This window comes from Xiphophorus hellerii, chromosome 21 (genome assembly GCF_003331165.1).
Source record: "Xiphophorus hellerii strain 12219 chromosome 21, Xiphophorus_hellerii-4.1, whole genome shotgun sequence".
Classification (NCBI taxonomy): domain Eukaryota; kingdom Metazoa; phylum Chordata; class Actinopteri; order Cyprinodontiformes; family Poeciliidae; genus Xiphophorus; species Xiphophorus hellerii.
The window spans coordinates 16,427,257-16,453,288 of NC_045692.1; the positions used below are offsets into that span (position 1 = coordinate 16,427,257).

Genomic DNA, 26,032 nt, shown 5'->3' on the forward strand with positions numbered 1-26,032 from the left:
GCTGCATTTCACCAACATATCAGGAGTTCACTGTAAAGTCGTATTAAAAGTTGACAAAGTCTAAAACGAACCCGTTCAGACAATAACATTACTAAAGTAAAAGACTCATATTTTGAACCTACCTGCTAGATTTTGTTTTTGTGAAATCAACCAAACAATCTTTAGGGATAATTTATTATCTATGAAGCAACATCATGGTCAGTTCATTTATTTTGTTTAGTTGTAAATCACCATTTAATGAAGCTAAAATGCACACTTCCAAAAACAGTCCTTCATACCTCTGGTGACATCACAAAGGGTAACTGACCACAATTGTCATTGATTCCTCTGGTGCTTTTCTGTCTTTTTTCTGCTATTATAATCACATTCATGCTGAAATTCCAGATTCAGACGTGTTTACTTATTTCCTGTACCCAACAGTAGTCAGTGTTAGCGTCAGCTTTTCTGCTCAGGGTGTTCTCCATCATTGCCTTGTTGTCACAAGAGTCAAACTCTAGCACTAACATGTAAAGTTAAACCCTTTACTACCTAATAATAGTAACTCCTGTGCCATAAATATCCTTAATATTGCCTGATCAGCGATTCGTATGCCTCTTGCGATGTCATCGACCCAAATGCACACAAGCAAAAATATCTCTTTCTCTCTTCTGTGCACTTTTTAAGAAATGATTATATTTATGTCAATTACAATATGAGGCCACTGGATAATATCTTTAAATTGGAAACGCATATGGGTTTTTTTGGTTTTGTTTGTTTATTTTTTAATTTCTTACATTTACAAACGTTATAAGCCGATATCACAGATTATAGCTACAGATCTTACCTTAAAATCTCAGTCTGCATGAAACTATCCAGCAGCATGTTTTCCTGCTTTTTAAAGGGTGTATTAATACGAGCCTATTGTCGGTGTGGTGTGAAATGTTTCCTCTGTCTGACTGCCTGCTCGCTGTTTGCTCTCACTGCCCGTTTGCACAGATCCGACAGCGCTATTAACAGTGATTCCCATGACCCGAGCTGTCAGAGCAAAGAGAGGGAACACAGGACTCAAACACTCCCTGTAAATCATGAATGAGCCTCTGTGTTTCCGAAAAGAAGGGGGGGGAAAGGAATACGCCGAAACATTACCTGATTTTAATTTTAAGTTAAAAAGAACATTCTATTTTACATTATTTGCAGGAAGATAAAGGTCAAACAATTATTTTTAGCATGCATTTTTTTTCTATGAGCAATTTATTGTATAAATACATTATAGAAAAATAATTTTCCGTTTACTTTGTCATATTGCTGTGAATAATTTTGTTTTATGGCCTCTTTACCCGGACAAACCAAAGCAAACCGCAGAATTTCGCCAATTCTGACCCACTCTAGGCTTCATGCAGTATCTAATGTGGGTGCGCAATGAGCATAGCCTAAATAAAATGCAGGTCTTCTGATTTATTGCTTCTTTTTTCAACATCAGCGTCGTTTTTTTGCGAATTTCGTACAGGAAAATTCTTGGATTACTTGCAGCTGCATTATTTTTCTTTTTTACAATGAAACTTCCCAGAGTCAGTCAGCTGAAGGTCAGCTCAGTTAAGGCTGCGGACTGGCGTCGCTGTTGTGATTGCGCTCCTCGTCCGAAGAGCAGTTCGACGAATTGTACAAGAAACTGTCGCCTTCGTCGTCGTCGCTGTCTCTGAAGTCTCTTATTCTGCCGTTTTTTGAGTCCGTCTTGCTGTGATAATCTGACTGTTCAAGTCCGTCTGATTTCTCCTGGCCGCTCTTGTTGGTGCCTTTCTGCTTCTCGGCCTCCTGGGCGGCCTGCTCTTTGGCCTTTTTGCTCCTCTTCCATTTCATGCGTCTGTTCTGGAACCAGATTTTCACCTGAGGAGAAGAGGAGTCGATAATTTATCTAACAGAAGCGTCAATAAGGTTATTGGACATCATTGTTCTCGGGGTCTTTTTTTATAGTTTTCCATTTACTTCTTATTTCACGTCACTTCTCTTTGTAGTAGTGTTTTAGTCATTTTCAACGCTAAGAAGAAATATCTTATTTCTCCACTAATTGAAATTGAGAAAAAAAAAATAGCACTCGTCACCATCGTTTGGTGAGATTGTGCATCTTATAATAATTATAAAAAAATGAAAATAATCATATATAAAAACAGGTCTTATGTTTAAATGTCACTCCTTTGTGCATATTAAAAAAGGATTCCAAAAGTAGCAAACAAAGGTGGGTAAAATCATCTTTCCGCTAAGCAGTTACATTTTTCAGGTTGAAAGAAAAAGAAAAAACACTACCATTTAATGAATTTTTTAAAATAAAATCAACAAAATTACTAATGACGCCTTTTTTATGTCAGGTTTATCCAGCTGAACTGTTTAGTAGCTGCTGTAAAATAATTTAAAAAACACAAAGCTGTAAAGACAGCTATAGATGCCTAAAATAGTTCAAATGTGATTAGAGTTCATCATATAAGACTACCAAGAATGAGTTTTATAGACTTAAAATATAAATCAAAATGTCAAATCTCTAAGTTATTTTTTTCTAGGTTAAAGCAAGGGTTGGCTAACCATAATAGCAATGTATCGTTTGCAGGGTAAAGGGTTAATCATTTTATATCGTTTTATATTTACAAAACTAACTAAATTCTCTCTTTCTTCCAAACTTTGTTCTTTAAAAAATGTATAATCACCCATCTGGCCGTGTCACTCCTTTTTATCCTTTACTGCTCAAAACAGCATAAACACTTAATAACTGTGCGTAAAAGTCACCAATCCACCTAACACGGCCCTTGCTGAGCTTAGTGTCCGGGGGATTGTCACAAAAACTTTCAAAATCTGAATCATTGTATTTTTTTAATTTACTTAATATTATATTAATCAATAAATCAAAATCACAATGAGCTGATTCAGCTGGCCTCTTTTGGTTCTTATATTTAATCTGGGGTTAAAGGACCATCTTACAGTGTCAGTTAACTGAGACTCCACCACGGGGGTGCTGGTGGGCACTTTTCTAAACCCAAATAGTATAAAGTAATTAAGATGGGCCAAAATAAACAATGGAAACATATTTTTAAAACTCTAATTGTCAACATCTTGACTCATCTGGATTTATGACTATGGCATATTAAAATTTCTTAAATTTCTTCATGGTTATTGGTTTTGGTGTGTCATTCCAAAGTTAAAAAAAATGGTCCCCACTTAGCTGTCCTTTTAAAAGCTTTCTAGAGGCACCCTGTCTGCATTAACACAGCAATGCTAAGAATGGGCTAATCCTGGGGGGCTTTTTTAGTAATGCTGATATCTGACAAAATAGAAACTTGGAGAATTTCTTGTATCTGAGCAAAATCTCATACAATAGACATAGAGAAGACAACGCATCCATCCATCCATCCATCCATCCATCCATCCATCCATCCATCCATCCATCCATCCATCCATCCATCCATCCATCCATCCAAAGAAGTGAAATTGGGAAGTTAAAGGTGAAAAAAACATTTGTTCAGGCTATATTCTTATCTGCTCTACTCTTAAGGTATATAAGTCATCAAAATTATTTAACTCTCAATTGAACATTTGACTTTGTAATGTAATGATGCTAAATTCTAACAGCATTAAGGTTTGTTCATTTTTTGTTTGTTTGTTTTGTTTGGGTTTTTTTGGTACCAAATATTACCTTAACAATTTGATCAGTGCAGTGAATAGTTATTCTTGTTTTTCATGTGCTGTGTTTATTAATGGACAGTAAGGCTAATAAGTTAATATGATTTGACAGTATAATAATAGTAATAGGTTAAGTATTGTTAAAAATCTCTGGTTTGGATAGGATGTGCTTTTAGCAAAAAATAATTTCTGTATCCCGCGTCAGCTGCCAAAAGTGCTAATGCTAACATCAAACTTGGAGGAAAGTTAGACTTCTTAACTCCATTAATGTTTTACGCCATATCAACAAACAGATGTGTATTTATTGTTTTTGGTAACATATGAGTAAAATTATCTTAGTTATTTAGCTTTAAATAAATATAATTAATTATGTTTGGCAGTTGATGAATCATCAGTTGAATCTCATATGATGTCTAGTCAAATGTGCTGATTAAAATGTACACCAAAACTGTGTTTAAATGGTTTTTCATTAATTAGATTAAAACACTTAGTTTTTTAGACAACTAAAACAATGCCAAAGTGTAATTTACTCTGTTTTTGTGGGTTTAAAAATTATGATATAATAGTCAGCCGTTATAAACTGGGCTTTTCTTAGTATAGTTGCTGTAAAATGCATAATGTCATCTTTCAATTTGTTGAAAAGATTCAATTACCTTATAAACCTATTGTAAATGTGGTTGAAAGTTGAAAAGATGTTGGTATAAAGCCGTCTACCATATCTGTTGGTCAAAAGGCTTTGTTTGATCAAATGGACAAACTAGACCTAAAAACTAAGCTTTAATTGTGGAACTGCGCTAAAAGAATTTTAAAGAGTCATAAATATTAGCTATTGAAACTATGTACCTAAATTCAAATTGAGTAGACAACACAATAAAATGTTCAACAATTGTCCCATTTAAACATAAGCTTCTGCTTTGGTAACAAACTCGTTTCAAACCTTTTCATTATAAATTAACTGCAGGTGTTGATTTAGTTAATTTAGTTTAATTAACTGTAATTGTCATTTGCTAATTTGTTTATTTCAATCAAATTATAATTGAATTGATTAACTGAAATGAAGACTAACAACCGTCACAAGATTTGTAGTTGAGGTGATTTTGCATTGGAGCAAGAATTTACATTTTTATCCAGCCTTAGCTAGCATAGCAAGAGCGCTAGTGCTAAAGCCAAATTTCCAGTGAAATCCATTTACTTGAGGAGGTCATTGTAAATGAACAGCGCTTTTTAGTTGTAGTTCAAAGGAGAAGTTTAGTTCTGATAAAGGAGAATTTAAAGGTTTACATCTGCTTTATAGCAACAACGCTAAGCAATAAATACATACACTTTATCAATCCCACACTGGGAAAATTCACATCACAACAACAAAGTTACAAATAATAAACAAATCACATTGAAAAACAATCTAAGCAATCTAAAAGAAATTAAACACTTTGCACAATGTATAATTTTTTTTAAAGCTGTAATTTTGCACCTATTATAATGATGTATACGAAATTACTTATGAATTATGGTATAATGCCAATGCAATAATAACTGCATAGATGAGAGGTAACAGAGACATTAGTGGTAACAAGAAGTACAAATTTATCAACAAGTTGTCTGACTGTAGTTTGTATGAATGACAAACTACAGTCTTTTCTTCCTTTAAGTGGGTCTGTCAGTTTGCTACTGAAGGAGCTGCTTACGGCCTCAGCAATGTCATGTAGAGCATTAAAGGGATTGAGAATTTTGCTTTCAGCTTAATGCTGTACAGGAAAGCTGAACTTTGTAACCTTGTAGCAGTCGTTGCCTAATGGCATATCCAGCTGTAGTTTTCAGGGGAAACGTTTAACACAATGCTGCATAGTTTAAAATAGATTTTAAAGGTCTGTGTTCATCTTGAACTATTTTGGCATCAATGCTAAAGTTAAACTTGCCAGCAAGCTACACCATGCAGGTTGGCTTGAACCTGCCCAGAAATGACACCAGACTCCTTGGCAAGTCTTCTTAGCTGCGGTTGCCAGGGAAAATGTTCATGCAATATGTTCATTGCAAATTTAGTAGCTTTTTATGCCTTAATCAGAAACCAAGTACTTTTCTTGTTTCTTTTTAAACACGGAAAACAAGCATAATTTAGGATTAGGGTTTTATTATTAATTAATTTAGTGAAAGAAACAGTGAGGGGTATTAAAAATGTCATGTGCTCCAATGACTCCAGCTGTGAACGTGTATATTTGGTGTCTAATGCAATGCATTTGGTATTAATCAGTCTGAACGTGCAGCTTTTTATCTTAATGAAGACAGCTCTGAATTGAGAAATGTGACAAATGCATTTGTCCTGGTTCTATGGGTGGTCAGTTGTGTGAATGTGATTTCCCCTTTTGATTAATGACATAAATAAAAAAAAAATATTGTCTGTTGTATCTACAGTAAATTCCAGGCTAATTTGAAACCAAATAATTAAGACCTAATTAATTTATTTGAGAGATCAAAAATGAGTTAAATTAATTTAGTTTTATTTAATTCCATTGACATTTTTAATACAACAAATTTGGCTAAACTATGTTGTAAACTGGAATTGAACAAATTTAATTGTTACTATTTGATCAACTGTTTTAGAAGTGTATGGGTAGAAAGAAATAGTTCTGCTTTCAGTGTGCATTCAATAAACTGAATAAATTGAATGCCCAAACTTAAAAAAAAAAACTGGTGGCGTTTATATTTTCAAGTGTTGTGACGCGTAATGTTTTATTTCTGAGAGCAAGGCAGGTCCTCATTCCTGACTTGTTTGCCATTATCATGTATCGAGCAATCGCTAAATAAGATGTGCAGGAAAGAGGTATACCTGAGTTTCGGTGAGCATGAGCGACGTGGCCACCTCGAAGCGCTTCGGTCGCGACAGATACTTGTTCAGTTTGAACTGATGCTCCAGCTCCAGCAGCTGCTGACTGGTGAACGCTGTCCTGGGCCTTCTGCACTTTCCGAGCAGGTTTGACTGCGTCTGAGCTGCAAGACAAAACAATGAACAAAGATGTGCTGTTTTCTGGGTAAAAAAAAAAATCCTTTAGAATAATTAAATTGGTCTCATTGTAGAAATATACGATCTTGACAGATGTTTACGCTGTTGATATTGAGTCTAGTTCTTAAAATAAGATTCTATGCGGTCAAAAATTATAGTTCCACATATGAAGGCAGATAAACTTCCTGCCCTCTTAATTTTGAACAAATCCGCCAAAGTGAGCAGAAACAAAAAAGCCAGTATCTGCTGAGCAGATCGCATGTCGGCTGTGGCTTTCACACTCCTCTGCCACTTTCCCCACTGTCCATTATCTGTCCATTTTAGTTCCTCTGCAGAAAAACCAACCCTGCATGACAGCCTCCGCATCGAGGCGGTACAATCTGGTGGGAAATGTGGGAGCCTTGATATTTCAAAAATAAACTTGTATAATTTTTTTTTAAAAAAAGATGTGGCTGCTGTTTTAACGCATCTTATTACGCCACATTTTTTCTTCATTATATTTAGTAAATAGAATGAAACGAATTCAGCATTTATAATTTCTACTACTTAAATCTGCTTATTTCCACTAAAAGTTCTATTTTTATTTGGCACAGCAATTTGCACATTTCTCTGAACCTTATTTTTGGCATTTTGCTTTAACTTTATTATTGAAGTTTTTTTTTCTTTCATTGTTTTTTTTTTCTTTTTTTCATGTATTATAGTTTTAAACTTCACATATAAATAAAAACTTTTCTCTTAATCCTAATCGGAGAGGAAGGGTGAGAAAATTCTGCAACTCACCATTAAAATCGGACATCTTTGGCAGCATCATCCCAGCTGTGGACACTCGCAGCCAGTGATCCAGCTGGAAGGTGCTGGCTGTCAGTTTAATGGGGTCGCTGGTGTGGTGGTGATGCGAGCCGTGCGGATAGGAGTAGGACAGTGCGGGGTGTTGGCCCGTGAGCGCAGCGGCGGAGTATGTGTACATGGGATGGCCGTAGAGAGCCTGAGCCGGGATCCCCGCGCTGCTCTGCGGGTGTAGTCCCACCATGCCGTGCGCGCTGTTCAGAAACCCCGGTTTGGGAATCAGCCCGCAGGTGGAAATCCTCGGCGGAGACGGCGGCGTCTCGGCGCGTAACGATTCGGCGGCCGCTGTGAGGTCCGGGGCAGCTCCGCTCCCAGACGACGGGATGGAGGAGGAAGATGCGGAGGAAGAGGACAGGGAAGTCACAAGTGCCAGCGGCGAAGTCTGCGCCTTTGGTGTATCGACTGCCAGAAGCGCGTCGATGCGAAAGTTTTTGGATTTCTCCATTGGGTCGGCCGTCCTGGGAGCCGCTGCGGCCGATGAACTGGAGAAGAAATCAACCCTGTTTTCCTCACCTTTCAGAAGTTGATGATGTTCTCCGAAGTGTGAGAGAAGAGCGCCGTTTGACACTTAATCCCGGTCAGATGGAGGCGATTGGTGCAGCGTGAGTCAGGGGGCTGTCCCACCGGATGCACTCAGCGGACTCAACACCGCCTCCTGCCCTAATGACCGCGCACCAAGATGATGGCAACAATATTTACGCCACGATTGGTTTAATGGCAGCGAAAAATGATGATTTCAAATAAACTCAGTCATGACTTTTTCCAACAGTGAATTTGTGTGCGCGCGTTTTTTTAAATATAGGCTATAATCAATTATTATTATTATTATTATTATTATTATTATTATTATTATTATTATTATTATTATTATTATTATTATTATTATTATTATTATTACTAGTCTTGCAAATAACCAAATAGCCATTTTATTACGTCAGATAGAATTCAAATAAGCAGCAACTTTAAATATGCTCACTTTGGGTAAATAATTAATAATAAATCACATGTTGATTTGATGTCATTTTAGTTCAATTTGAAGAGATATACCTGTGGCCAACTGAGTTCAGAGAACTCCTCTTCTGATGAAATGGTTAAATAAAACAACGCAATAAATCAGAAATTCTGCTTTAAAACAAAAAGTAACACTTTTCACAGCATACAGTGCTGTTAAATGTTTAACGCAGCCTTTGTATATTAATACAAAAAATAAAATAAGACAAGTTGTACAATTAAAAAAAAGATTTATAAAGCATTGACTTCGACTCAGTATTTGTTTTCTTTTTAAAATGAAATCCTTAAAGGTTGGTGGTGAAGGGTTCAAAAGGCCTTTCAATATTGTAGCTCTTTACTCGTTATTGGACAGTTGTTCTTCATCTTAGTTTTCTCGGGTGAAGTTCAAGTAAGCAAGTGCTGCCTTTAATTTCGCTTTAGATCAATTATAAATTGGAAAATATTGATCTGATATTTTTAGTTGAGCTCAAATTTGAATAGATTACTGTTAAATTAGACAGTAAAAAACGGAAGCGCTAGAGGTGACACGTTATTGATATGGGAGGCAGATATTCAATGGCTTTTATACATCCTGTCTTTTCCACAGTCTAGAAACAATTTTTGTTCAAATCATAATTTGTGGTCCTCCCAGGCTGATTGTTCAGGTCTTTGCTTGCTTCCCCCGCATTGTGATTTGATTTGCTTTGTCTCTTCTTGGTCACCTTCCTGCAGAGCAGGTTCTCTGCTCTGCAGGATGTGTCCAGCGTTGTGCTGGACACATCCAGCACAACGCCTTTAAAGGGAGCAGCGAGCAGTGTGTGATTAAAAAAAAGTATATTTTCCACCACTTGTATGTGTGGAGCCGGGGGCGGGGAGGATTGTGCTGTTTTTGTTTGTTTGTCGTTCGTCTGTATTTTGTTTATCTTCTTTTTACTTTTATTAAAGGTCATTTTATCTTCTTTTTCCATTAAAATTGATCAAATTAGACTCTTTGTTAATGACACCTATAAATGTTCATGCTTAAGGTTGTCTGTCCCAACTTCTTTCATTTCTGTAATGTGAAGGACGCCAACACACGAGAGGAATGGAAACATTGTGTCTGCACGAGAGGCCAACGGGGAAATTTAAGTAAAAGCCCTCCTTCTGTCACTTCCACAGTCAGAAGCTGGCAGATGTACAGCATGTGCAATAAATCCAAATATTATCAGCAAACTGTTAATTGTGCATTTGTATGTATTATGAACAACATGCCAGGCAATAAAATTAGAATAAAACAGATTTTTGCTGATACACAGAAAAAATGACTATAGATAGACAGACAGACAGACAGACAGACAGACAGACAGACAGACAGACAGACAGACAGACAGACAGTAATTTTTTAATATCCTAAACTAAGTTGGCCAATTAAATGTATAAATAAAATGAAGACAAGAGTCCAAATCATGACGAGCAGACGGACAGATTCGGTCTGAATAAGCCACTTAAACCTAATGGAAGAGGAGGTCGAAAACGAGAATTATCGACACCCCGTTGCCCTTAACCTGTCTCCCAATAAAGCTGATTGGTTTTTGTCGATTCATCAGTGACGCGCCCTCCCCGGGACGTTTATTTGCTCGGGGGAAATCAACAAGTCAGCCAGGAGTTTTCTAGTAAAGAATCGCCGTTTAATTGCGGACCCTGATGATCATGACCAATTACAGAATGATAACTGGGAGATTGATGCGGGCACTGGGACGTCATCACGCGGGCCTGCAAGGAAAGCTGGAAAAAAAATGCTGGGAGGTGGTGGCGGGGAGGGCAGAGCCTGAAATTCGCAGTATCTTGCATGCAGGTGTATACATTTAACAATTTAACTTATGTCAAAAATGACTAATATTGTATTTTTAACTGTTGCATTCAGATTTAGTTTTCTTTGTTCTCAAACAGGTTTTGGGCACTTTGGAAGAATTAAAACGAACTGGGAGTTCTATGGTTAAATCTGCAGCTCTGGATGTTTTCATTAAGAAACGAAACAGAAAATTAAGTTAAACGCAATGTATCAGCCTCATTTACCAGCGCGAGTTTTCTTCGGCATACGGGTTTAATTTCATTAAGGGCCCCCACATGAATATTTCTATTAAGGCAGCGGTGAAATATGGGGCCATTTCTTATTGGCCCCGACCGATCACCCAGATTTATCGCCCCTTTTCATCACATCTTTAAACGAGAGAGAAATTAATAAGGCGGCCCAAGATGGATCCGGACCTGCAGAAGCCTTTTTCTTTCCTGAAAGCTGTTAATTTGCCCCGTAATTACGTCCACAATTAACTAAAATACAAATCAACGTGACAAATCGGAGGAGTTTATATATTAATTACCTGTGCTGAATTAAGTGGGAGCTGCTCTGTCTCTTTTAATGCAATAAATATGTTCGCCCCAACTGGCCCCAAAATGGATACATTTATGAAATGTCGGAAAATGGTTTTGGAAACATTAACTGCTAATCATTCTCATTTAATCTCTCTCTCTCTCTCTCTCTTTTAGCACATCTCTTTGGCTGATATTTTCTGGTTTCAGGAGAAAAACTAAATGCCTTTTCTCAGTTCAACTGTAACCAATAATCCAATGTGATGAACTACACTAACTAACTAACTAACTAACTAACTAACTAACTAACTAACTAACTAACTAACTAACTAACTAACTAACTAACTAACTAACTAACTAACTAAAATATGATCCAAAGATTGCTGAAGGCGATAACAATGCTACGTCCTAAAATTAAGGAAACAAGATATTCACATAATTCTACTGTTCACATTTTCTTGCATTAAAATTTTATTTATTTATTTATTTATTTATTACATTTTATTCATGGAACATTACATTTTATTAGATTTTGTGGCAAGTGGCTTGTAGGACCTTTCACAATAGCTCCCCAAATCTTGACTAGAAGTGATTAGAAAGCAACACAGATTTTTAAAAATAGATATGCAGAAAATTTTATTTCGAATTGAATTTCCACAACAGAATGTCACTATAATACCATTTAACCATTATTTCTTCGCAATTAACAACGTCCCATTGACCACAATGTGCCCAACCTCTTTCTGATATGTTTTTGTTATTTTTAAAACCCATCAAAAATGACAACATATTTCTTACAGTAGGGATTTATTTTTTCAAAAGATCATGTAACATTTGAAGCTCTGAAAAAGTTTCATTTAGGGGGATAAATGGCAAAGATGGCTCTTTGGACCGTAAAGACTGCAGAAAGCGATGCCTAATTTGAAGGGGAAGAACAACAACACACGGTTTTAAAATGTGGAAATCTTCCATGTGTGGATTCAAGTGTGGATTTGAATGCATCCCTCCTTAGTCAAAACTTTTTTTAAATTTATTTTTTTATTTATTTTGCTAAAACTATAACTGCAAGTCTTGTGGCTCATGCAGGTTTGAACATCCATGCAGTAGTGGAAATAAAAGGAAGCACAGCAGCAGGATCTGGGAAAGATCAAACTGAGAGTCTTTAATGTTGGTGAGGTTGATCACAGGAAAGGACGCCAGTGGGGCTATTTACTTGATAGATAACAGCTGATGGAGAGAAGAGTGTTAAAGAAAAAAACAACGGAAGAGCATCTAATGAAAAAAATTAATTAGATGTTTCCCAGGTAAACAAAGCACATAACTAGACAAAATGGAAACTAAAATGCAATACCAAAGCAAGGACAAGTGGAACACAGATTGCACAAAGGGTTATAACTAAATCCACAGGAATATACACAAAACCACAAACCCAAGCATAAGAAAGACAACAGGTAGTTTTGTATCAATTTTCAGTAATAGGTTGAACAACAACACAGAAACACAAATCCGATGAGGACTTATGCTCGAGATTGGTCTGAATCTTTGAAACATGTGGTCCTTCAAAGCAAAGAAATAAGGGACTTCTTATGTGTCTCATACAAAAGACGTCATATTAATTTTGGCTTTTTGTGACTCATTTGGGCTAAATCAACATAGACTGGTTACACAACAAATAAATGGAATTGACTTTTAAAAAGAAGAATTTGTTTCACAATTTGAATTTATTGTTTATTAGTTCTATGCAAGACAAGTTCAAATAAAGACTTCTGTATCTCACAATCAAACTTTTATCTGTTGATTTGATGCGAAGTGGAGGAATTTAGATGTAGTTCTAACATTTTCAGGAGTTATAATTTAGATAACTCCTGAAATCTAAATTATTTTAGATTTCAGCAGTATTATTTAGCAATACTGCTAAATAACTTTAGCAGTATTGCATAAATCTCGAGAGGTGGGCAGAGTACCCCAAAGTCGCACTCCAGTAAGATTAGCACTACTTCAACATAATTTAGCTAAAGTAAAAGTAAGAAGTCCAAGAAATTATTCAACTAAGAGTAAACAAGTATTTGGTAAAAAAAAAAAAAACAGGCCACTTAAGTACTACGTATGCTCATAAAGTCTGATTTGATATTGTCTAATGATGCAATCAGACACACAAAAATAAAGTTATGTGCAAATATTGGAATTCTAAAGACTAAAATGAAAAAAGAGCACATTTTAAGCATGAGAAACAATTTTCTAAACAAACATTTTCTATATAAAACTGAGACAACATGAATAGCCTATGAATAGGCTAAAATACATCTATTGACAAAGTATGGTGTTGATCTTATAGTCACTTGACCGCTAAATGGCACAGCAGACAGAATATTAGAACAATGCCACTTGTGTACAAGCAAGAGGTTATGCTTTAACGTAAACTGCAGGGTTATGTCTGCATCTGGTGCATTTTTGGTTAAAATTTGTTGTTGTTTTTTTTTATTAATGAAGCTATTTGCAATGAGTAGAGTGTTTAGAAATTTGACACAAATTAAATGGTACTTCATAATACTTAATTAAAAGTAAAAGATACAAATATTTCCCATTCCCCAAAAAGTGATTCTTATAAATGTAACTAGTTGCTGCCCCCCTCTGATTTATTGTATGTTTATTTTATGAAGATACCATTTTGAAGTTGGCAGGACATGGTTGAGCATCTATCACTTTTGAGTTTGTCCACAAATGTAACCAAAATCCAACCCAAGACCTCTCAACACGTACAATTTTATTATGAATAACAAGAAATTGATCTTTCTCGTACCCGCAAAATATACAATTCTAGTGTCCACACATTTACTCATAGAAGCTTCTCAATCTATCTACTAGAAAGGTGGAGCTAACGCTTAATTGACGTGGATTTTGTCCAATCACCTGCTTGGGATTTGCAGGAACCGGAAGAAGTTAACTGTTTCTGTGTTGTGATGATTTCCAGAGTGGAGGAAAAGAAGACTTGATAATTGGATTTCTCAGTGTCAGTGTTTCTGTTGCACTTCGTAGTTTACAAGTTAAAGGTAAGAAGATTATTGATTGTAGATATGGTGTTTTTTGGTGTCTAATTTGAAATTTGAATGATGTCAAACAGAACATGCGGGTAGAAAGAATCCCCACGTAAAGTTAGCCTCTCTGACTTCTTAGCCGGTGGCTAGTTAGCTTCAGTGCTAACGCGAACAAAATTAAGGTAAATACACGGATATTATTCTATATTGTTGTTTTTAATCATTATTTATTGTATATTGGCATTGTTTCGGTTTACACTTTGTATCGTAAGTCATACACCCCCTTAAAAGACCCTGACAGCTGCTGAGTCATGAGCTACAGTAGCTAAGTTAGCTAACTATTGTTGCTGCCAAATTGAGACTGTCACTTGGAGAAACTAGGTGAAGTCAGAGTGCTAACTATTTCTTTGATAACTAAAGTTCTTGACTGAGCACATGAATTAAAACTGTAGCTGTGTGAAGGCTTTACGTGCTATAAAACAAGGTTGTTTCGAAATTAGAGCCCTAGTCCAGGGTCACCAGAGAAGTTTTGATGCATTTCAATTTAACCTGGTTTCGTTTTATCTTTTAGAACTTCATCAACAAGTCTGAATCAGTCATTGGGAAAAACCTAACAATGTTCAGCTTTGAGGGAGATTTCAAAACACGACCCAAGGTGTCATTGGGAGGAGCCAGTAAAAAGGTGAGGATCAATTCAACGTGGAGACAGTTGCTCAAAAACAAAACACACTCTATTGTGCTTTTTGCAGAAAAATAGACCAGTAATAAAACACTATCTTTCTATTGTGTAACTTATCTTGTCTCAGGAAGAAAAAGCCTCCTTGTTGCATCGTACACAAGAGGAAAGACGGAAAAGAGAGGTAATCTTTTATGGCGTATATGAGAGAACCAAACATTAAGACCTTTTTAAATCAGGATGTAGTGTGTTAGAAAAATAAATGTGTGGCAATATTCCAACACTGATACTTATTTGGAAAAAAGTAGAGATTTATTTCATTAACAATGCGCAATTTTTAGGTCCAGCTCACAATTTATGGTTTAAAAGCAGATCCCAAAACGTGTAAGCCTGACATTATAAAATCCTCATTCAAATATGTGTCACCAGGCAGTGCAGTTTGTTGCTACGGCAGAAACGTTGAACAATAAATGGAAAGTAACTCCTTACATTATTGCTTGTATTGTTTGATTTAGACTTTTAAAAACAGCGGTCACTCTGTTAAATTTTTCCAGAAAACTTCTAACAAATTTAATGTGTAATTGGTCCAGAAAGTGTTATATTGGCTGTCGGTAAGCCTGTCACACTTGACATTTTTTGTGACACTTCAAGGTACATTTTAACTTTACATTTCTTCTGAATACTTTTTTGACTCATTTAAACAGTTCATGTTGGTAACTCGTTAATTCCTAACTTCTTGGCTAATAATGGATTCTCATATTCGTCTGTTCTGTCACTTTATATTTGTTTAAATAAGTATTATAATACTAATGTTTCATATGTTGAATTATGGTTGTGTTATTTTTAAGCTTTGCTTCTTTGCTGCTTTAGGAAGAAAGAAAAAGGCTGAAAAACGCAATCATCATTCAGTCCTACATACGTGGCTACCAAGACCTAAAACAACAGGTATGTCTGCCTCCTCCACATCAACAGATTTTCTTTATTTAATTTAGGAACATATTACATTTATGTTGATTCAGATGGCTTTCTGCTGGAGAAATAGTTGCAAATATGAATGTTTCTTAGTGTTAGCAGGTCTTGTCCATTTTGAACTGGGGGTGAGTTGCTGCCTGAAGCATTACAGTCTGATTCATGAGTGGTAATAAAAGCAAAACATGAGTTTAAGAGGTTGATTTCTCACCATGTATTGTGATACAATTGTTCAGTTGGTCTTTTTTTTCTGACCTGAAAACTGAGCTGAATAAGCCATTTATCTGGTATCCGTTTCAAATTATCGTTGTGCAGTAAAGTCGTGCCCACAAATAACTTTTTTCTCACACATCATACTAATTAATCTTTTGAGACCAAAGGGCCATGTCCGTATTCAGCTGATGGTCAACTGCCCTTAAAGGAGCTCTGATTTTCTGTGTTTCTCCATTAAAAGGAACCTCTGACCGAGATGACATATGTACGTTGCTTTTGGGAGACTTTTTAGGATATATTTCCATTAGAAGAAGACTAAGGACAGAATCTGAACACCTGGTATTAAGTATCACCTGGTTGATTTTGGAATGCCTTAGTTGGAAGAAGGAAAGGTGGAAAAGTCTGTAGATCTGCTCTTAAGTTTTTGTAGGACAAAATTTATGATTTCTCAAGTTCCTCAAACTTTTATTTTTAACATTTACTTTTTAGATTTTTATAATGAAAATTATGAACAATTTATTTCTTTATGTTTAGGTTTACCGAACAAGTGTTTTCATTCAATTACTGTATTTCTTCCCTTTAGTATGCCATTCAAAGGGCTAAGTTTGATGAGTCTGTCAGTCAGTCACAGGCAGAGGGAACGCAGCACGTCTTGGCTGCCACTACTCTATGCCTCCTATCGAGACGACTTATATTTTTCTACAGACAGAGCGTGGATGCACATAGATTGGTAAGAATGCAGTATTACCAGTGCTTTTGTTTTTTGTTTTTTTGGTAGTGCTTTAATTACCATGTTATGTTGAACATCTGCCTGTTTATGTGTCTATAAAGATATGGTTATGCCAGAACCTGGTGAAACACAACAGTCAGTTTGTGAAGCTGTTGAACAGTCCCCAGAAGCAGACATGTGTATTTCAGATCAAAAGAATCCTGGGATTCTGCTGCAGGTAAGGTTCTGGGCACACAAACACAGGATGCTGATTGATTGCCATGAAGAAGCTGAAACTTTCTATGGACTTACATACTTTTTTTTTTCCCAGACTCCTGCAAAACTGCCCAGATGACAGTTTAAATGTTGCTGTTCCCATGCGGATGTTAGAAATCTTTTCTTCAGAGAGAACTTATCTTATTGTTATTCCAGATGCTAACAATGTAGCTTCATTACTTGAGCAGATTTTGCACTATATGGTACAAAAAGGTGAGCTAGCGGTGCATTGAAATAAAATGCATTTTTACATTTAAAACTTTTATAATGTTGTTAAATCGACCTTAATACTACTCTTTTTACATGGACTGAGGCCATTCAAATTATTGAGACTTCAGTTTGAGTTTTTTTGTGAGATGTTTAAAAAACTTACATAATTTACTGCAGCACAATAAACTTTTCCTAAACATCTAGTTTGTGTTAATTTTTAGTTAGTGTAGTTTTCATGCAACCTAATTTCTTCTATTTCTTTTTTTTGTTTTAAGGATACTACAAGTCGCTGTATAGTCTTGTAAATCACAGACTGCCCTCCAGTCTGGAGTACAGCGATGCTCCCTCTATTCCTCTGGCAAGCACACTGTTGGAGCACATCCTCAAACCTTTGCACTTTACTTACTCCTCCTGCACAACAGGCGCAAGGTACACATTATTTTTTTTAAAACATTTTTACAACCGTTTTAGTTGTGTTTGTGCTTTTTGCTCATATTTGTTTACATGTCTGGTGGAAAAATATGTAAAAAGTGTAAAAGACATAACTCTAAAGGCAGATGGGAGTTACCAAGCTGGGATTAGTTAATGTGCTGAACTCAAAAACTGGGCATTGTTGGAAAAGAAACCCATGTTGAAAGTTGTTTGGATAAAGTTAAAACAACTTAGACTTGAGATTGTAACAGTAAACCAACTACCTCAGTTGGAAAGCAGATGATTATGAACAAAGACATCTCAACAATATCTTTGTTGAGATATTGAACGTATTTCAAAAGGTATTGAGCCCCCACAGTATCTACAGAAAACAACAGGAGAAATAAGCGTTTAAGTTCAGGTTGGAGACTTATTGCTTCTTCCTATCAAATAAAAGTTTTGTGTGTGTGTGCTCTTCCATCAGTCTGAAAGCATTAATTATATAAGAGACCCACCTACAATAAGTCATAAAAGTCCCCCTGGATTCTTGAGCTGAATATCAGACTGTTGACACTCAGTTTAAGACTTTTCTAATAACGACAGGAGAATTTCTTTTCTTTTATGAAGAAAGGCACAGCAGGATGGAGACAAACTTGTGTACACAGTGATTCCAATAGTTAATTATCTCTTCTTCGCCCCACCAGATGTTATTGACCAAGTTAGACAAAGCACTCCTATTTGGAGAGACAATATTGTTTGGTTAGAACGCCAATGAAGCAGAATTGTGTTGAAACAACCCCAATAACTAAAACCAGTTTGATCTGCTATTTTTCTACACTGTATTCAAAGGGGTTTTTGGCTGTTGTCTTGCAGGCAGTTTGTATTTGCGGCGTTTACAGAGGAGTTCATCTCTGCGCCGTTCACCGAGCAGATCTTTCACTTTTTTATCCCGGCTCTGTCGGACCGTCGTCTCTCGTTCCCGTTCGAGGCCTTCCTGAGCTCCCTGCAGGTCACCATCGACTCTTTCTCAGCAGCACAAAGCCAGGCACCGTGGCTCTTCTACTTTGTCCTCTCTGCAGGAGAGAACTGCTTAGGTAGGTGATACAATTAAGTTTACCGTTTTTCCTGTGCATATTCAATTCCTTATGTTATCAAAGTACACAAACTTAAAAAATAAACAATGTAGTAATGGTAGGTGTATGTTCGAAGGCTCACTATCAGAGGAGGGACACCTGCTCTACCTTCGGGCTCTGCAGGCTCTGCTGCCGCTGCTTCCGGTGTCGGAAAGCACCAGCCGGCCGGAAGTGAACAGTGATTCAGAGGATGATGATGATGGTGACATGCACCCTACACCCATGCAGGTACAACCGACGCATAAGGACACACAGCATTCAGGGAATAAAACAAATTTGTGCTTTGGGTTTTGTAAGGTGAGATGAGACTCCTACAAAATAAATCCTGTTGATTTATTTTCTGTGATGTCATTAAACTTTTAAGCATTTATATGTACTGTAACTTATGACAATACAAACACTTGAATGAAGCTATTATGAAGGTCAAGAAACTAAAGTTTGTCCTCTGACCAGACCGCTGCATTTCCATGTTTTTGAGTGTCTCACATAAAATCCCACAATGAATGAAATGCATTAATGTTTGTAGTTATAATTTGATTTTTTTTTTTTCCGGACATTAATTGTAGTTAAAGATGGGTTAAGGTAATAAGTCTCTCTTTTTTTTTGCCCATCTCTGTTAGGACAACAGCCGCATTTCTGTGCAGTTGATAACGGAGGAATGCATCCACAAGCTGGACACAAAACAGCAGACTAATGCCCTGCTGAACCTGGTTTGGAGGGACTCGGCCAGTGAGGAGGTCTTCACCATGATGGCATCCATTTGTCACACGCTCATGGTGCAGCATCGACTCATGGTGCCAAAAGTCAGGTAGAAATACACAAAAAGGATGATGTAGCACCCTGTCTGGTGTTTATTACTGTATTTTTCCTCTTTTGTTGTTCTGATGGCTCTTTACTCGACTGTGATCGTAAAACACTTGAGAGTTTTTGGTCAATTAACCCACATGCCTTTGATTTTAAAAAGCAGCCAGGGTATTGTCCTTCACTGCTGGCGGACATATCTGTGTGTCCCCTCCACTGTAAATTCACAAAGTACTAAATGGACTTTCATAATGTAAACACAGACTTAATTTATGTTTTTTAATCGCTTTTAAATAATGTGAAGCATGCACTAAACCTTATTATAATAATTTCCCCAATCAGTCGTGGATTCCACCTGACTGAGAGGAAAACAGTTCTATGTGTTGCTGTTCCGCATTCAGCAATGTAGCTAATGGGGATTTTAGACAAGCAGCTATCATTGGTCCGCACCCACTGGCATTTACAACCGGCAGAGATGTCAAGGAAGCCCTCCGTTCTGGACAAGGGAAATTAGCTCTTTTCCTCATTAATTACATTAGGGTTGGGATGGATGTCAGCGACGGCTTTGGATGGAAGGCATTGGCTAACAGGAAGTCAGCTAGACCCACCTTCATGGACAGTAAACCCAGTGGAGTTAATCATTAGTGTAGTCATTACCTGTTAGTTGAATTGTATCTGATGGGGAGAGTTGGTGATGAATAGATGAATATCGCAGTGGTAATTTTAGTTTACTGTATATTCAACTAAAGAGTAATAGTGGGGCTTAATGAAAAGATTTAGTCGAGTTAATTGCAGTGACTAATTAATTAATCACGTTTTAATCGAAAGCCATATATTGAGAAAATAAGCAACACTGTCAATTCAAAGACTTTTTTTGCTGCTAAATTATGTAAATAAAGATATGTATTGTTTTTAATCTATTATTTAGGTTATTCAACCATCAGATTGGTGCATATTAGTACCATTAAGCTTTTAAGTGTTTTAGGAATCCCTAATCATTCATGTAACTTCTTTGAAAATGTACTTAGAAATATGAACTGTGGACGCTGACATTCGTGTTGGGAACGTCTGACATTCGTGTTGGGAGCGTCTGCTAATTATGTTGCTACTGCAACATAATTAGCATGAAGATGGTATTTTGGACTTAAATAGCTTTTGTGATAGACCAACTCCTTTCTGCACAATTTGAACACAATAATAGTCTTTTTCATCAGATCATTTTTCAAAGCAAAAGTTAACCTCCAGTGGACCAAGACAAGTGACTTTGTCGTCCATTGCTGTTGTTTATGGATGCCACTTGTGTGTCAGATTTACGGGCGTTCCATAAACCCATTACAAAGGTTTTGGCCGGAATTTTGTGATTAATTGCATTAAAATTTTTAACGTCTTAAAAGCTATGTAATTAATTAATTGAAATTAATGTCTTAAAATCTGAGCCCTACTGTACTGTACTTTACACAATATCCATGCCTCTAGAAAATGGTAACCACAAACATCCGTATTTTATTGGGATTTTCTATCACACATTACCAAGTTGATGAAAAGCTTTAGTGCTCTTTAGTTTTATACCTCTAAATTAAACCCAGTGGAACCAGTTGCTTTCAGCAGCCACTTAATTTGTATTGAAAACCCACCTGCGTTTTAATTTACATCAGAAATCAAATCTAAATTTTGATTCTGAAACCAGTTGATAGAAATATGGATGAAGCTGAAAACAGGGCAATCATGGATGAAATCCTGATCAAATCCAGCTCAAAGAATGTTCTGAAGTTAGAGTGGTCCAGTTAAAGCACAGATTAAGAATATGTTGGAAGACTTCCAAGTCAATGTTCACATGGGCTCTCCATCCAATCTGACTCAGTATTAGCTGTTTCACAAATATTAATGCAAAAAAGACTTCTTTTAGGACACTCAACTTAGTTTTTTTTGTTTTTTTTGCAGAGTTCTTGAGGATTTCTCTTTCAGTCCCTGTCCTCTTTTACAGCTTCCCTCTCTTCTCCACTTTTATCATAAATCCTGTCCTTCGTCTTCCATCATTATTGGATATCTGTAACAAAATAATTAGCTCACGGAGGAAGATTAATCGCTGCAGGAGTGGACGGGATAGCTTTACAAGAGGCTAAGGGGAGCAAATTGCATCCCCGTCTTGATTTACTGCTCTTACAGCAAAAAAAGGAGAGACTGGCTGCATGCAGTGGGCCCGGCACACTTCCTTTGTAATAAATATAGAAAATGTCTCATTAAATTTCTCTTTTTTTGCTGGTTTTAATTGGAGAACTGCTTTTTAACTCGCTCAATAAGTTGATCTTCTGTTTGTCCTGTTGAGTGTGTTGTAATTTCTCTTTAATTGGTAAAGTTAGATATTTGGCGTAATTTCCCAGCATAACACCAATCTGCTAACTGGTTCCCTTTGAAGGAAGGAGTCCACATTTACTTTTAGATGGTTGCTGTGATTTTTGTGTTGTTGTGAAATAATGACGTTGATGATGAAGATTTAATTTGCATTGAGGCAGAAACTCACTCCGGTTTCCTGGTCTCAGATCCGACCCCAGCCTACCATCGGACACGGTTTTTGTTTTCATCACAGCAAAATGAAACGATCCAGACATTATTTGTCAAGACATTCGTCGCAAGCACGTACATGCAACCCCCTTTTGATGCCTTGACTTTGTTTATTAGTGCTTCATTCCGTGATTGAAATTGGGGAGGGGTTCGGTTTCCCCGCGGCTGTAAATCAGCAGGTCAGCTGGCATTTAGTGCTTTGTTTCTCATTTCAATCAAACACCAGCCGGACTTGTTATGAGCCCCCAGTGCTGCTCAGTGCTTCTCTTCTGAGCCTTGTTGCACTGACAGATGGTCTCTGCTCGACACCAACCATTTTTCATGCCTTATTGAGGGTTTGCCTGACAGTCTGCCCCCTAATGTTCATTTCCAATTTAGGATTTCTGAATGAGCTCTGATATATTGAAACGGATATATTGGAAGGGTTGGAAATTAAAGGCTTATATTGAGGATTTGGATGTTTTCTCTTCCTCGTTGTGTTAAAGGCTAGTGTCTTTACAGCTGTCCCACCTAGACAAGGGCCTATTATATTTAGGGACACTTTATTTTGCCTGTTAGCTTACTTACCACTCTATTGTCGCCTTTACTTACCCTCGGTGTGAAAAACCGAGCAATTCCAGCGTATACGCAAACAAATACTCTGGAACAAAGAACCCCTTCACACCTTCTTGCCTCAGCCTGCTGAGTCCAACGGGAGGTATGTAGCTCCGTCTGTGTTTCTCAACTAATTCAACCTGAGTGTGGAAGCATGCTAGTCATCAGGGGTCACAGCAAGGACCAGGGTGCCCCTCCTCCTTTTCCTCCATCCTCCATTGTCCTGGTTCCCTGGCCATTAAGTTAAATGGGGGGGGAGGGCTCCAGCAGGAAGCCAGTGGGGCTGTTTATGACCTGAGCTGGGCACCCTCGCCAGCAACTAGTTTACTAATGGAAGGTGCCTCGCCTAAATAAAGCTTAATGGCTCATTTAATCTCCTTTTGGCCCCTCGCAATGCATAAAAGGAGGGAAAGGCCAAGAAGATTCTATAACTGAAATGTTTGGTCACAATCTTTTTTGCTTTTTTTCTGTGTCCGCTGCTAAGCGAGGCAACGTTAACAGTCTTAGCGCTGCAGACTGTTAGGCTGAGAGTAATTTTATTGTTTGTTGCCCTGATTGTGTCATTTGAACTGCCTTTTAATGCATTTCTGTCTTAAATCTTGTTTATTATTAATTTGTTGTTTGTCTGCAGACTCCTGTACAGCTTAGCTTTCAATGCACGTTTCCTGAGGCATCTGTGGCACCTGATAACCTCCATGACAACTAAAATGATTACCGGGTAAGATACTATGACTGTTTCTACTCTTTGCTGAGCATTTAATGTCGGCGGTGTGATCATGCTTCTGCTTTTTCTGTGTCTTCCTTCTTAGCTCAATGGTGCCGCTGCTCCAACTGATCTCTCGGGGTTCCCCCATGTCATTTGAAGATTCAAACCGGATCATTCCCCTCTTTTACCTCTTCAGCTCTCTCTTCAGTCACTCTCTTATCTCAGTGCATGACAGCGAGTTCTTTGGACATGAAATGGAAGGTACTGGGCATATTAGTCTGTTAAGTTAGGTATTGTAGAAAATATAATAATATCAACTTCATGTTAGTTTCCAAATAATTTATTTAGGAGTTCTCCTTTATATGGCAAACAAAGTCATATAAAGGGTTGCAAAAGTATTTATACCTCTAGAAACCTAGAACATATTTTATTAAATTTGATGTGATAGACCAAAGTAGCACATCATGGAAATACTAAAATAGTGAAGTCTGGTGTGTGAATGCTTTCAGTCCTCTTTACTCTGATACCCATAAATTAGGGCTGCAACTAATGATTATTTTAGTGATTGTTTATTCTGATGACTCTTCAGATTAAAAAAAGGTTCATTCTGCAGATTTTTTTATCAAACCTCTTAAGCATATATTATTCAATAACAGAGAAAAATGAAAATAAATACATTTCTTTTCAAAAGAAGAAATTCAATTTTCTGGCCTAAGAAAGAAAAAAAATCATAGTATTATCTCAATGCAGTATCATGGGATTTCTTTAGTGAACACTTGATTATTTGTTATAATGGATGCATTTGCAGCTAAAACCGCACTTCTAATACCAACATGTGAAAAGTTAAGTTAGTCATCTTAATTGTAAGGTATATTTTTTACAGTTTTGCCTTCATTGCTGCTCTGAGAGTTTTGTTCTTTCAGCAAATGACCTGTTCTTGAGTTTGTATACTAAAGTTAAAAGTTACTCTATTACTAAATTTCTTTTTTTTCTAGTAATTGCTTATTCACTAAATATGTTTTCACAATTGTCTACAGCAGCTTGAACAGCTTGTAGAGATCAAAGTTTGTTAGAAGACTTTGAGAACGTTCTCCTTCTGAGCAGGTCAGATGCAGTCCTCTATGATGCCCTTCACTCTGACTGAGCTGGTGACTTTGTCCCGCTGCCTGAGAGATGCATGCCTGGGAATCATCAAGCTGGCCTACCCTGAGACTAAAGCAGAGCACAGGGAGGAGTACATGGCCGCCTTCCGCAGCGTGGGAGTCAAGACGAACACCGAGGTCCAGCGACGCATCCAGGCTGAGCAGAAGCGCTGGGTGCAGCTCTTCAAGGTAAATAATATAGTTAACTCATCATTTGAAAAGTCCAATTTTAAGCCAGCAGTTAGTAACTTTTATAATTTATTTTTACATTTGTTAAAACTGAAAAATTGAGCTCCTCAACCTTCTCCCCACGATCCTGTTGTCATCTACACAAATAAACCACTCAGTCACGAACAACCAATCAGAGCCAGGAATAGGGTCTTAACACTAATGTATGTGCCGCTGTATCCTCCCCCTTTCTCTTTGTTATGCTACAGCTGGTTCACCGTAACGAACCCCATCATGAATGCTCAGGCTAGTTAGCATGGCCACTGATAATGATGGATAATCAAGACAGCGTGTACACAGAATGATTGACAGCGCTAAAACCTTCCTCGTGGCTCTGATTGGCTTCTTTTGACCAGGAGTGCCATCTTCAGATGGCAATAGTAGATTAGATAAGAGGTGGTAAAGCTTGATGACTTCACAGGACATCTATCTCATACTGTCAAAACATGGAGACAGTTTTAAGAAATGTGTAAAAAGCATATTTTTGTAATAGTTACATACTACCACTTTAATATTAGGCCACTTTATCCATTTCTAAATTAGCTTCAATGTGTGTTTGGGATTATTTTCCTACTGGAACAAGAATTCCATGCTGCAGTCACTTAGTAGTCTCCCTTTTTAATGGTAAAAATGGTAAGTGGTCTGAACTTATATAATGCTTTTCCAGTCATGCCAACGACTTTCAGTGCTTTGCACTACAACCACATTCACCCATTCACACACACACATATATACACCAGTACGCAGATTTGTAGGCAACTTAGTGTTTAGTGTCTTGAGAAGGGGGGCATGGAAATGTGGCAGTATGAAGCTGAAACAGAACCTACAACTTGCTAATTTCAAGACCACTACTTTACCCACTGAGCCACAGTTGGCAATTATAAATGCCTTAATATGAAAGCATAACAGCACCACAGCATGAGGCTACTAATACAGCCTGCTATGATCATGACCTAATACAGTGTTATGAAGTCCGAAAGTTTCATCCTGACTGATACGGATAGAATATTTAGGTCATCGTCTGACCAGATCGCCTGACCAGATTTGGTTTTTCCACAGAATAATTCTGTCGAGCTGAATAGTTCAGACTTTTGGTCATCAGCCTGTCAACCCATGGTGATAAAAAATTTGTTCTATTGTGAACAGCATCAGAGATGTTCCATCAGTTTCCAGTTAATGACAAAATACAGCCTTCCTGGTTTGTGGGTTATTCCTGAACAACATACAGAGATTCAAAATGAAAAATAAAATTGAATATTTTTGTTGTTTTCTTTAAGTTTTAAGGCGAATAAAAGTTCCCAAAGGCCATGGATACAATTCAGATGAAATAAAATGTGTATTATCCTGCTAGTTAATTAAACACACTATTTCCACAGTGTGTTGCATAATCTGTGTGTTGTTGTCATTAAATTGTTGTATAGTCTCTATGTGCATCAATGCTGTAATGATTATCTGTTAGTGGAAGTTGGCAAAATATGCCTGAGTGGGCAAAGACAACGAGCACTGGTTGTTTACTGTGGGGAAATGAGGCTGAAAACA

General features: G+C 37.1%; 2 protein-coding genes across 2 annotated transcripts in view; one reads left to right on the forward strand and one right to left on the reverse strand.

Annotated features, from left to right (window-relative positions):
- Positions 1 to 524: 524 nt before the first annotated feature.
- On the reverse strand, positions 525 to 8,090 carry mnx1 (motor neuron and pancreas homeobox 1). Its single transcript, XM_032552091.1, has 3 exons — positions 7,424 to 8,090; positions 6,470 to 6,630; positions 525 to 1,863 (listed from the first exon to the last, which is right to left on the reverse strand). Exons 1-3 carry the CDS (start codon positions 7,932 to 7,934, stop codon positions 1,573 to 1,575), a joined length of 963 nt encoding a protein of 320 aa, XP_032407982.1. The 5' UTR covers positions 7,935 to 8,090; the 3' UTR covers positions 525 to 1,572.
- A 5,674-nt stretch (positions 8,091 to 13,764) lies between these two features.
- Positions 13,765 to 26,032, forward strand: part of ube3c (ubiquitin protein ligase E3C) — a 28,048-nt gene continuing 15,780 nt past the window's right edge. Inside the window, exons 1-14 of the mRNA XM_032551753.1 lie at positions 13,765 to 13,878; positions 14,435 to 14,545; positions 14,670 to 14,723; positions 15,410 to 15,484; positions 16,305 to 16,451; positions 16,553 to 16,668; positions 16,762 to 16,919; positions 17,192 to 17,345; positions 18,201 to 18,421; positions 18,537 to 18,688; positions 19,081 to 19,268; positions 23,049 to 23,135; positions 23,227 to 23,384; positions 24,228 to 24,454. Of these exons, the coding sequence (XP_032407644.1) occupies positions 14,480 to 14,545; positions 14,670 to 14,723; positions 15,410 to 15,484; positions 16,305 to 16,451; positions 16,553 to 16,668; positions 16,762 to 16,919; positions 17,192 to 17,345; positions 18,201 to 18,421; positions 18,537 to 18,688; positions 19,081 to 19,268; positions 23,049 to 23,135; positions 23,227 to 23,384; positions 24,228 to 24,454 (1,803 nt within the window). The 5' untranslated portion in view covers positions 13,765 to 13,878; positions 14,435 to 14,479. The remainder of the gene's footprint in view (positions 13,879 to 14,434; positions 14,546 to 14,669; positions 14,724 to 15,409; positions 15,485 to 16,304; positions 16,452 to 16,552; positions 16,669 to 16,761; positions 16,920 to 17,191; positions 17,346 to 18,200; positions 18,422 to 18,536; positions 18,689 to 19,080; positions 19,269 to 23,048; positions 23,136 to 23,226; positions 23,385 to 24,227; positions 24,455 to 26,032) is intronic.

What these genes read in the sequence shown, in the direction of transcription:
- mnx1 (XM_032552091.1), bottom strand. Translation starts at nt 7,934, where the DNA reads ATGGAGAAATCCAAAAACTTTCGCATCGACGCGCTTCTGGCAGTCGAT. An exon ending in AAAGATGTCCGATTTTAATG is followed by an intron (nt 6,631 to 7,423) that starts GTGAGTTGCAGA and finishes TTTGTCTTGCAG; the next exon opens with CTCAGACGCAGTCAAACCTG. An exon ending in TCATGCTCACCGAAACTCAG is followed by an intron (nt 1,864 to 6,469) that starts GTATACCTCTTT and finishes TCTTCTCCTCAG; the next exon opens with GTGAAAATCTGGTTCCAGAA.